Here is a 13,405-nt window from a genome sequence, read left to right as displayed (position 1 = left end):
AGAGGTAAGTTCTCCTTCAATCTGTGGGACGTCTGGCTCTTCAAGGGACAACTTCTGGCGCTTTAGCTCCTGTATCTCGCGCCCTTGTTTCTCTTGTTCTATGAGCAGTTTGCAAAGCATGCTGTTTTGATTCTGCTACTCTTCTTTGAGTTGATTCACAGCTTCTTGCAGCTTGGTGACAGATGCTTCTAAGCGAGCCCAATAGTCAAATTGAGGAATTTCTGGGAGGAGCTCATGTGCCCTCCTCTTGATGAGGTTATCTTGAATTTGAGGTCCATCCATCACTTTTTTGGTGATTGGGCATTCAACTGGGATATATTCATCCACACCCATCTTTACCCCCGCATCTTTACATAATAGACTAATCAAGTTTGGGTAGGCCAATTTGGCCTCAATGGATTCCTTGTTTGCAAACATGTAAATTTTAACAGGGATCAGCTGATGGATCTCTACCTCTTTCCCCAGCATAATACAGTGAATCATCACTGCACTCTTGACAGTGACTTCAGATCGGTTGCTGGTTGGGAGTATAGAACGCCCAATAAAATCCAGCCAACCTCTAGCAACTGGTTTGAGATCTCCTCTCTTTAGCTGGTTTGGAACACCTTTTGAATTAGTAATCTACTTGGTTCCAAGGAGGCATATGTCCTCTAGAACTTGATCTAGCCTTTTATCTTTAGCCATTCTCCTGTTAAAGGACTCTGGATCATCTTGTAGTTGAGGAAGTTTGAGAACTTCTCTCACTTTGTCAAAGTGGAAGTAAATAATCTTCCCTCTGACCATAGTCTAAAAGGAGTAGAAAGCAGTTCCCTCTAATCTTTGCTTCTCTGTCATCCACAGATTTGCATAGAATTTTTGGACCATGTTTCTTCCAACATGTATCTCAGGATTAGCCAGGACTTTCCAGCCCTTGTTTTGAATCTGCTCTTAGATTTCCGGGTATTCATCTTCTTTTAGATTGAATTTAACTTCCAGGATCACTGATTTTCTGCACACAATTTTGAAGTAATGGTCTGCATGTTCTTTGGTGCAAAAATTCTCATGCATCCACGGTAGTTTTAGATTACTTTCTTTCTTGCCTCTTGAAGCGGTTTGTCTTCCTTTGGAAGCCATGAGATTCGTTTGTTTTAGCTCAGGGATCATGAAAATCACACCAAACTTAGAGAGTTGCTTGTCCTTAAGCAAGAAGAAAACAAAGAAGATGTATAGATAGAGAGAAGGATTCGAATGACGGGTGAAGAGGGGCTGGCCGAATGTGTATTTAAAGGGGAGGGAGGAAATGGGTTTCGAATTTTTAGAAAAAGATCAGATAGAAAGATATGATTGATATAAGATGAACATGATGTGAAAAAAAATAAGATTTTTAAAATTTAAAAGATATGAAAAAGATATGAGGAAATTAAATCTGAATTTTTGTTTATGCATCTAAGAAATAAAAGATAATATGAATGAGTTCAAAAGATTTGAAAAGAAATTGGAAAGATGAATGGGTTTTTAAAAACGTTTTGAAAAAGAATTGAAAAGAATTGAAAAAGAATTAAAAAGAATTTATAAGATTATTAATTTTTTTGGAATGGAAATTAAAAAATGAATGTTTGTAATATTTTGATGCAGAAAATTTTGAATTAAAACATGAAGATTCGAAAAAAATTGAATTGGAAACAAAAAGATAAATTTTTCCTAATCTAAGCAGCAAAATAAACCGTCAGTTGTCCAAACTCGAATAATCTCCGGCAACGGTGCCAAAAACTTGGTGCACGAAATTGTGATTACAATTTTCACAACTCCGCACAACTAACCAGTAAGTGCACTGGGTCGTTCAAGTAATACCTTACGTGAGTAAGGGTCGATCCCACAGAGATTGTCGGCTTGAAGCAAGCTATGGTTATCTTGTAAATCTTAGTCAGGAGATTAATGATAAAAATGATTTTGTTTATGAAAAATAAATAACATGAAATAGATGGTACTTGTGATTCAGTAATGAGGAACAGGTTGAGGTTCTGGAGATGCTCTGTCGTCTGAATCTCTGCTTTCCTATTGTCTTCTTCTCCAAACACGCATGGCTTCCTTCAATGGCAAGCTGTATGTTGGTGGATCACCATTGTCAATGGCTATCATCCGTCCTCTCGGATGAAAAATACCAGGTACGGTTTCTTCACGGCTAATCAACTGTCGGATTTCTCATCTCGGATGAAAAATACCAGGTACAACTACCGCACGGCTAATCATCTGTCGGTTCTCACTTGTGTCGGAATAGGATCTCTCTATCCTTTTGCACACTGTCACTGTGCCCAACACTCGTGAGTTTGAAGCTCGACACAGTCATCCCGTTCCAGATCCTACTCGAAATACCACAGACAAGGTTTAGACTTTCTGAATCTCAGAAATGCTGCCAATTGGTTCTAGCCTCTACCACGAAGGTTCTAATCTCACGGACTCGGTCCGTGGATTAGAAACCCAAGAGATATGCACTCAAGCTGTCGCCCAATGACTACGTTGAGCTCAGGTAGAACGGGAGTTGTTGTCAAGCACGCGTTCATAAATTTGAGAATGATAATGAGTGTCACGGATCATCATATTCTCTATATTGAAGTACGAGTGAGTATCTTAGAATAGAATCAACCGTGATTGAATAGAAAACAACAGTAATTGCATTAATCCATTGAGACACAACAGAGCTCTTCACCCCCCACCTATGGGGTTTAGAGACTCATTCCGTAGAAGATACAATATGAAATGTAAAATGTCATAGGTTACAACAATGAATCTCTAAAAGTAGTTTTTATACTAAACTAGTAACTTAGGTTTACAAAAAATGAGTAACTAAGTGCAGATAGTGCAGAAATCCACTTCCGGAGTCCACTTGGTGTGTGTTTGGGTTGAGCATTGAATCTTTCACATGCATATGCCTTAAATTGGAGTTAAACGCCACCCTGGGTGCCAAAATGGGCGTTTAACGCCAAGAAGTGTGCCAGTTCTGGCGTTTTACACCAGAAAAGGGTCTCTAGTTGGCTTTTAACGCCAGTTTGGGCCATCAAATCTCGAGCAAAGTATGGATTATTATATATTGCTGGAAAGCCCAAGATGTCTACTTTCCAACGCAATTGAGAGAACTCCAATTGGGCTTCTGTAGCTCTAGAAAATTCATTTTGAGTGCAGGAGGGTCAGAATTCAACAGCATCTGCAGTCCTTTCTCAGCCTCTGAATCAGATTTTTGTTCAGGTCCCTCAATTTCAGCCAAAAAATACCTGAAATTACAGAAAAACACAAAAACTCATAGTAAAGTCCAAAAATGTGATTTTTTCATAAAAACTCATAAAAATATAATAAAAAGTAACTAAAACATACTAAAAACTACCTAAAAACAATGCCAAAAATGGTATAAATTATCCACTCATCATTCATCAACTACCAACCAAGTTTTCAAGCATACCCTTATCATTATCAAATCACAAAGCCAATAAAAATCTTCATCATCAAACACAGCCACAAATCAATCTTAACTCATTCAATCATATTCAATATTACCAATAATTTCGACTTTCATCAATTAGTCATACAGAACATTTATAAGTTATTTGTAATTACTCAATGAAATATTTGGGCATTCTAAATTTAAAAGCTTTCAATTTTAAAACAAACCCCTTGCCTCAATGTCGCAATCCGAGAAAATCAAATGTGATGGACCGCTTTTTATTTTTAGCTCGCATCAGCAACAGTAGCTTCAACATCCACCGGTGTTGGCAGCAGCACGGCATCAACCGAATAACAACTCTGATGGCGGCAGAGGCTCCGGCAGCTGCGAAAACCATGAGCAGAGGCAGATTTAAGCAAGCCTCCCCTCCAAACCTCCAAAAGCAACACCAGTTCCAAAAAGGTTCGACGGTGGTAGCGGCTGACTTTAATGCTGGCGACGCCGGGCAGAATGGCGATGGTAGAAGCTCGGCACGGTGGCTAGCCTCAGCAGTGGTGGCAACAGCGACGATCCCAGTTCCTCCTCTTCGTGTTCTTCTCTTCCTCAAGTTCTCTCTCTCCTTAGATCTACTCTCCTCCACGGTAAACCAACGACATCAGTAACAAAGCTCCAGCGGTGACGGAGGCAAGGCGGCGACGCAGGCAGCAACGCCTCCCTCTCTCACTCGCGATGACAGCGTGGACTCCACGGGACTGCGATAGGCACGAACGGCTTCCTCCTACAATGGTGATGGCGCAGAAAAGAAGGCTTTGGCGAGGCGGCTGGACGGCTCTCTCTCTCCGCGGTTCCGTTTCTGAAGGCAGCTCAGCAGCAATGATCGGCGGTGACGCGCGACGGAGATGGCGACTGCGTCGGTCTTCCGCTCCTTTTTCTGTATTCTCCGTTCTCTCTTTCTTTCATGGGTAAGGAAGGCTCTGTGTGTGTGTGATGAGAGTTTTGGGTGCTGTGTGTGTATAAATTGGGAAGGGTTGACCGTAGGAGAGTGAGTGGCAGGAAGAATGGGGGCGTGGCTCACTGAAGGTTACACAGATAGGGGTATATGTATGGTCTGTGAATGAATTGGATAATAAGGTTAGGATTGGTAAAATTAGGGTTTAAAATTGGGAATTTATGGTTTAAGTAGAGTATTCATTTAAAATCAAATTTAATCAATATAATTAATTTTGAGAATACTACTTATTTTTCAAATTATAAATTATTTTTAATTAAATACATCTAATTTAAAATCATAGATAAATAAATAAATTTTTCTTTTGGTTCATAATATTAATCAAAACTTTTAATTATTCAACTTAAATTGTATAGAATTTTTATTATTTTCAATTATTAAAATTTTAAATCTCTAATATAAAAATACCCAATAGTTTAAAACATTTTATAAATTCTAATAGATTTTAAACTCGAAGTATTATAAAATATAATTTAATTACTTTTTAAAAAAAAAATTCTTTAAATAAAATTATCAAATATAATAAATCGTGTATAATTCAATATCTAATTTCCAAAAAAGTTTGAATTGTTATAAAACACATATATGCAAAAAAGTATAACGTATGTCTGTCCTATGGCTAATGAGTTCATTTGTCAGTTATATAACCAACTCGACATGTTCGGTAGCTAATTCGGGCATCATCCTCTTAAAAGCTGGTGATCGGTACAGTACCACGATCCTCACCTGATGAGCGGTAAACCACCTCGATTCCACCATCTGCGGGCGGTAAACCACCTCGATCCCACAGACGTTTTCAATTGGAAAACAGTACACCCATAGACGGTAAATAACCACGATCCCCACGTCCATCGCAACACTGGACAAGCGATACACCACCACGATCCTCGCCAGGTCATAGCTCAAATTCAAAACCACAATCTTTTAAAATCTTGACCCAAAGTAAATGGGACTAAGCAACAACTCTTGCATACTCCCCAGGTCTTTCCAAATATCAAAATCTCTCTTAAAAAAAAATAATTCAAATCCATTTATCTTTTATCAAATTCCTTTTCTTGATAAATCAAATTCAAATATAATACTTTTCTCGATAAAACTCAAAACATAATCATTTCTTTAATAATTCAAAATTAGCTAATATAATTCTTAAAGCTTTTGAAAAATTTATTTTGATTCCTAAAATAATCAAAATACTCCAGCTGGCTATTCATACATAGCTGAACCAAAATCTCAAGCAAACAATAATAATTTAACAAAAATTCAACATAAACTTAACCAAACTCAAACAATAATCGATCAAACCAACATTTACTTATAAAATTCACATTTAATTATTATAAAATTACCAAACCCTACCTCCGTACGAAATCAAAACAACGAAAATTCCGAAAAAGTTTTTTGATCGAGCTGCTAAAGAAGAAAACGTCAAAAATTGTCCGTGTCTCCTAGAACTCCGATTGACCGAACTTAAGAAGAAGAAGAGTTATGTTACTGTCAACTTCTACCGAACAAAAATAATTCTAACATATAAAAAAGAAAGATATAAACACTTTTATAGAAGTAGATTTTTAATTAGAGTTACAGATCTCAAGAAATCGAATTCAAGAAGGTCAAAGCAGCTTCGATTTCTCTCTTTCTCTCGGTCAATTCTCTTTCTTTTTCCCCAAGAAAAATGGTTCGATCTTGCTTTGCTTGGAGGAAGAATGATTAATTTGTTAAGGTGACACATGGGAGGGGCTTATGTATCATGGTATATATGTATATATGTATGCATATAAACCACGTTTATTTCTTTTACTTTGTTTCTCTTAATGGCTTTGGCCAAGTATTCTTTCTTTGTTTTTTTAATGGTTTCCATCACTTCCTTCTTTTTTTTTTTTAATAATAATAATAATAATAATAATAATAATAATAATAATAATTTTATTTTTTTGAAATATTTCATTATAATAAAAATTATTTAAAAAATTTAATAAATTTTAAACTCAAAATATTATAAAATTTTATTTAATTACATTTAAAAAATAATTTTTTTAAATAAAATTATCAATAATTATTATAAATAAACTAATAATTTATTATTTAATTTTTAAAAACTGGAGTTATTATAATTTGGGTATTGTATCTCAAGCTGGGAATAATATATCATAATGGAGGATCCAATAAGTAACACCTCGAATAATAAAAAGATTCTCTTTCTTTTCAATGTTAAAGAAAATACCTTCTATTTCATTAACTCTATTCATTCCTCATAACAAGTCAAAAAAATTGCTCGTTTCTTTCCTAGTGCCGAAAGAAAAGATTTACTCATCAAGTAAGACCTTTTCTTAATACCTTTCATCGCCAGTAAAAATCCTTTCGGAATAACTCCAAAATTTTTTTCAAAAATGCCAACTTTCTTTTTTGATATCAAAGGATTGAATTTGTCAGATGCAATACTTGAAAGCTTCAAAGTATTCTCCCATTTTATACCTACTACACAACATTGAATAATTGGTGCCGCCCTCTGTTTATGGAACAGAACCACTAACAACTTCCACCTTTTATGTGGTATAGTTAGACTTACCCTTTTCGATATAGCTACCATCACTCGACTGCCAATGAGCAATCCGATTACCACATTCGAGATGAAACCAAATTGGCAATATAAAATCGTCGAAAATAGATTTTATGAGGAGTTTATTAAGCTTAATATGAGAAAAGAAGGCACTTCTATTATTGATGATGAATGTATAACATTTCTATATTATTGGTTGAATGTTATCGTATTCTGTTCGAGGAGTGTTTTAATGCAAAAGTTATTCATTCTCTTAGCTGCTTTGATTCCTTTAAGCTTTAATTATTATTTTGTTCTTCAACCACATTTGGATTGCTTGATGTTAGTTCATGCTGTTTTATTCATGCTTTTTTTTATTTTCTTCAATCATCTGCTCTCGGAATAATGGAGTTTAGTTTTAGCCTTAATTGATGAATTCAAAATATGTGTTTACAATGCCCAGTACAATAAGAAACAATCGAAATTAACTTAGAAGACAAATCAAACGCGAATAACCTCAACAGATCAAATTAATAAATCATTTATATCACGGTAAAATAACGCGCATGCATAATTTAGCTTGCTTATATAATTCTTTTATTTTAAATTTCAAATACATCATAGCATCTTATAAAGTATCTACTACTCTATATACTTAAATTGCTTTACTTTTATGTATCTTACCATTTCATATATCAATCCTAAATGCACAATATTTTGTTATAAATTGTCAGCCCATATAATATCATTCTAGGTAGACATTCTTTAAATACATCTGGTGCTATCGCTTCTACTATACACTTATGCGCCAAATTTTGTATACAGGATAATATAGTTATAACAATACATGCCAACCAAAAGGAAGCCAAGTAGTGCTATAGCGTGCACTTTAAAATAAACCCATTAAAGCAACCTCAACAACAGCACTGCCATGCAGACTATAAATCAAAATTCAAATACAATAATAAACGTGATTTATTTTCAGTTAGAGAAAATTTTATCCTTAACAAATCACTCAGAAACATATTAAGATTGGTTACCGAAAGATCAGAAAAATATCTCAACCACTCTAAAGAGGTAACACTTTATAAATACAAAACTCTAACTATGAAAAAGGTATGCTATTCATTCTAAATAACATTATACTCATTTTTTACTTTTACTTATTTGAGTGTCGACGTGCATTTAAAGGTGCATGCCACTACCAATCTCTTGAAACTGATGTATACTTCTTTCACTTCAGACGAAGAAGAGCTCAATTCCTGAACACGACAAATTATACCTACCGCCAATAAACTTATATACAAAAAAAAAATAAACATATATAAAATTAAATAAGATAATTTTAAATTATTATTTTCCTAACATTATTGTTAAACTTGTTACTAGCTAGGCTTCGAGGATACCTGATCGTATATACTTTGTTAACAAGCATAGGAAGAATTGATATAATCTGAGAGAATAATATAAATTAAAGAAAGTATTTGTGGAAAAATTGAATGATGATGATGGAAGTAAGCTAAGGTTGATCATATTGACTACTGAGATATGTAAATTGTATATATTATGTGAAAAGTAACTAATTAACTACTCCCTTATTACACACCAACTTTAATTAATAATTAATCAATGTAGCAAACTTTGGATAAAAGTGGAGAATCCTACTGACATTTTCAGCTTGAATATTGCTTTAGGAATTTCCTGGAAATATTAATAAACCATAATAATGCTGAAGTTGTACAATCAAGTCATCATTTAATTTGGGATATAATAATCCATTATCGGGCTTCCAATACTGTGACACTTATTTCATTAGTTGAAATACATTGTTGGTAGCTCGAAGAATCAACTGCTTGAAGAAGAGAAGTCTCAGTGAGGAAAGAAGGCTCCTTAGGTTGGGGCAAGGCAACCTCACTACCCAACATCATAACCACATTTGACATATTTGGTCTATCCTCAGGATTTTGTTGCACACATAGGAGACCGATGTGGATGCAACGCAATGCTTCTAATTCAACATAAGAATTCTCCATGCATGAATCAATGAAGTCTAGAGCCTTCTTTTCTTTCCATAATATCCAAGCCTGAAACATGTGATTGGATGAATTGAAATAATCCATGTCGATCCCAAGATTTGTCACTTGTAATTAAGAAGGAACAAAAAAAAATTTACTTACTTGTGCAATAAGATTTGCATCTTCATTTTCACGAGAAATCATTCTATTCTTTCTTCCACTTACTATTTCCAAAATTAATACTCCAAAGCTAAATATATCAGATTTTATTGAGAATAATCCGTAAATAGCATATTCAGGAGCCATATAACCACTGAAATCATTAAAAAAAAAATTGTCTTAGTCATCATTGATAGAATTAAATATAAATTAGATTGTATTATATATGAACTTACTATGTTCCAACAATCCTACTTGTATTTCCTTCTGTTTGATTTCCTCCAAATGATTTCGCCATCCCAAAATCAGAAATTTTAGGATTTAACTCTTTGTCAAGCAATACATTGCTAGCTTTGAGATCTCTATGTATAATCCTTAGTCGAGAATCTTGATGAAGATAAAGTAATCCTCGAGCAATTCCACATATAATGTTGAAGCGGTTAGGCCAATCTAAAATAACTCTACCATCCTTGTGACCTAGTTATACAACTAATAGTATTATTAACTCAGTGAAAACAAGCATATATATAAAAATTGTTGGAGAAAAGGACATAAAAAAGTTATATGACAACAAAGAGAATTTTCTTAAAGGAAATGAACATAAAAGACGATGTTAAGAAATTCAAACCGAAGATAAAATTGTCTAGGCTCTTATTGGGCATGTATTCATAGACAAGCATCTTTTCTCCATCTTGAATGCAACAACCAAGAAGCTTCACTAAATTGCGATGTTGAAGTTTAGCAATTAATAAAACTTCATTCATAAATTCTGTCAACCCTTGTCCAGAATTAGATCCCTGTAAAAGTCTCTTCACAGCAATATTTTGTCCATCAACTAGAGTTCCCTGTAACGTATCACATAAAATTACATAAGATCAGTAAATATAACTATATAAACTCTTATGTTCACCTTATATCAAATCAGTATGTTGACAATTTACCTTATATACAGTCCCAAATCCACCTTTTCCAAGTTTATTACTAATGGAAAAGTCTTCAGTTGCTTTTGCAATTGTAGCAAGGTCAAAGATAGGAAGATCCAAGTAGTCTTCATATGCATCATTATTCTTCTTAACTGTAAGTGCATAATAGTTTGACATTAAAATACATCTTCATCAGCACATTATTATATAGAATTAGTCCTTTGAAAGAATTGTGTGTATGTGTGTGTGATTATTGACGAAAACCACATTCATAATGATTTGCACTCTGTTGTCTATATAATTGTTATGTATCAAAATTAAAAATAGGAAAATTATAAACTCTATAAAATTTGAGCCTAAAAGACAAGAGGTAAAACCGTAAAAAGATGGACTTCACCTTTCGTATTTATTCTAGTAGTTAAGAAGTTAGATACGATAGAAAAGACCTTAAAATTATTGCACTATATAAGAGGAAAAGTGAAAAAAAAAAAAAAAAAGACAAGTTAAAAATGAAAAATATATGTTGTTATATCGATTATGTTTAAAATCAAGTATTGAAATTAGTCATTATAATAAAATATATATTAAAATATAAATATATATTGAAAATAAATTAAATTATATATATTTATACACAAATATATATTATTAGTTAAATTTAGTATATATTATATATAAATAATATTTTTATATATATAAAAAAATATAAAAAATATTAAACTTTAATATTTTTTTTATTATTTAGTTATTAATTTAATTTTTAATTTAATAATATATTTTATTTTATATTTTTAAATATTAATAATTAATTAATGATCAAGATAAAAAAATTCCGATTATTGTCTGCATTCTTTGTATATATATGGAAACATGCAGGATATTATTACTTTATTAGCGTGCAAATAAATGTATTAGGTTGGACCGGTGAACATAACATTGAATATGAATGATGCCTTCAAGTCTTCAACAGCATCCAATGTACAATATGCCCACATATATTAATTAATTTTTTTTAGGTGAAGACACATATACCAATTAATAACACAGTCAATCTTAGATGCTTTTAGAATAAATAAAAGAATTTATTTTCTCCTTTAATTTCAATTTATCTTTTCAAGTATGTTAAACTAATTTTTGTTATAAATATTTATTAAAAAAATATTATGTATATATTAAAATTAGCTATTATATATTTATATATAAATATATAATTTATTTTTAATATTTATTTTATATCTTAATATATATGTAGTATTGATGACTAATTTTGATATATATATTTGTTATAATTATATTATTAATAATTTATTATTTAATGAATAAATCAGTACAAAATCTATAATTTGTGCCGAGAATGCCTAACAATTTTTATTAATTAATAACAAACTTGACATTCTCATGTAATAATAATAATAATAATAATAATAATAATAATAATAATAATAATAATAATAATAATAATAATAATAATAATCTATTTATTACCTCTGCAGTTTATTATTCTCTGGCCAATGTAACCAAAAATCAGAACCACCACAAGAACAGAGGCACTGGTACCGATGACTATCAGTCCTACCTTCTTCTTTTTGTGCCCTTCCTTCCCATCTTCGCGATTATTCAGTTCATGCAGAAACAATTAGCTGACTCGGTTATGACTTATGAATCATCGAAAACTATATATATATAAGCATGTATGCATGCATGCCATCATGGAAATACAATAGAGTGAATTTATAGAGTGAAAAACAATTAACTAACAATAATAATCAGCAACCTCAATATATATGATACACTAAAAATCAGCTAATAACTATTATGACATGAGAGATCTTACCGATGATCGTTCGAATGTATATATCAGCACCGCCATCAGAAAACTCTTTGATATCGTCGAGAACACCGAACCACATCAAACAGCCACTACCACCTTCTCTAATATCTGAGTTTGCATAAGCCATACACGAACAATTCTCTCTGCATTTATCCCTGCATTCATCAAGATTCTTCATACTCTCATTCACCCAAGAACGCCGAGTATCTGGGTATTTCATTCCTCCAACTTTAGAAAACCCATTCTTATCATCTCTCTGACTACCCGTCTTATTATCCATGTTGCATCTCGATTGCTCATCAAGCAATGAAGAAGAACATCCTTCAGTCCAGTTTTGTGATGACTTTTGCTTGAACCCCTTCAGACACTGGCACGTTGAATAGCCACTTATGATGCTGCAATACGCATTTGGACCACAGTGATTATAGAGATCACACGCTTCTCTCGGCGAATGGGAAGAAAATTCCGTCCAACCCGAAGATCCATCGTTCCACATGTAGCCGTGTCTGTTACCTAAGGTTTCGTTCATGACGAGTCTCAGTAAAAGGGACTTTTTTTCAAGATTATACTTATACACAAAATACACTTCATTTTCGTTCGACACGAATTTATAACTAAAAAGGTTATTGGGCTTCAATTCAGGTGTTCCACTGAAACGAAGACCAATCCATGGACCGACACGGTAGTACTCTTTCGAGCCCTTCAAGAATATTCCTTGGGGAAAACCCTCAAGCGAGATTCCCCAAGAAAGATTCCCCGGCGAGGGATCGTCCCAATTCTTCCAAGCAGTTAACCGCCGTTCAAGACCGGTTTTAAGATCCCAACCGAGCTTCATCCCCGGTAAGAGTGTATCACAAGGATAATCAAAGCTTTGCCAGACGTAGTAGTTCTTGGAATCTTGGTCATTCTCATCTCTAATAACAAGATTTCCAGAATCTAAGAGCTGAGCAATCGGATTCGAAAGGTTCATCTTTGTGGTGGAGTTTGTAGACCAAAAGACGGTTCCGTTCTTGTTGACAAGTTGAAGAATCCCTTGGTTGTTTATGTGGAGTATGCTAGTGTTGTCTTTGACAGGGTTGGATCTATTTGCAACCCAAACAACGGTTTTCAACGGGAGAATCTTGTACCAAATACCTAAGTAATGGTTTGAAGAACTTCCTGGGCTGAAAAACCCCATTTCAAAGGTTCCATTACTAGAAACCAATGTGTTTCCTTCATGAAGAGGCTGAACCATAGATATTGAATCCGTTGCGCTTGAGACATCACGAAGAAAGAAAAAATGAAGAACCATCCCTGTAATGACGAAGAGAAATGGAAGATTGTTCATCATCGTACTGTTTCACTGTGAAAAGAGAGAAGATCGAGGGAGAGAGGTGAAAATAAAGTTTAATCATTACAACTACTTTTGAATGCTTTAATTTGTAGGCTCTCCAAATTAAATATGTAGTACTTCATGCATGCATTTATCACTACAACATCAAATTGAAGAACTTGTCGAATTTTAAAGAATTTGTTAG

General features: G+C 33.4%; 1 protein-coding gene across 1 annotated transcript; it reads right to left on the bottom strand.

Moving 5' to 3' along the window:
- Nucleotides 1–8,507: 8,507 nt before the first annotated feature.
- LOC107613555 (G-type lectin S-receptor-like serine/threonine-protein kinase At4g27290) lies at nucleotides 8,508–13,405 on the bottom strand. The gene is made up of 7 exons (XM_088495241.1): nucleotides 11,892–13,405; nucleotides 11,543–11,662; nucleotides 10,076–10,209; nucleotides 9,763–9,979; nucleotides 9,371–9,611; nucleotides 9,138–9,288; nucleotides 8,508–9,044 (listed from the first exon to the last, which is right to left on the bottom strand). The coding sequence occupies exons 1-7, from the start codon at nucleotides 13,216–13,218 to the stop codon at nucleotides 8,739–8,741; spliced, it is 2,496 nt and encodes an 831-aa protein (XP_088351367.1). The 5' UTR covers nucleotides 13,219–13,405; the 3' UTR covers nucleotides 8,508–8,738.

Source organism: Arachis ipaensis, chromosome B8 (genome assembly GCF_059453495.1).
Source record: "Arachis ipaensis isolate K30076 ecotype BB chromosome B8, ASM5945349v1, whole genome shotgun sequence".
Classification (NCBI taxonomy): domain Eukaryota; kingdom Viridiplantae; phylum Streptophyta; class Magnoliopsida; order Fabales; family Fabaceae; genus Arachis; species Arachis ipaensis.
This window is presented reverse-complemented; position numbering and strand designations above follow the sequence as displayed.

Coding starts and splice junctions, on each gene's coding strand:
- LOC107613555 (XM_088495241.1), bottom strand. CDS start 13,218: ATGATGAACAATCTTCCATTTCTCTTCGTCATTACAGGGATGGTTCTT. Junction 10,210..11,542: donor GAGAATAATAAACTGCAGAG/GTAATAAATAGA, acceptor ATGCACTTACAG/TTAAGAAGAATAATGATGCA. Junction 9,045..9,137: donor ATGCAAATCTTATTGCACAA/GTAAGTAAATTT, acceptor CACATGTTTCAG/GCTTGGATATTATGGAAAGA.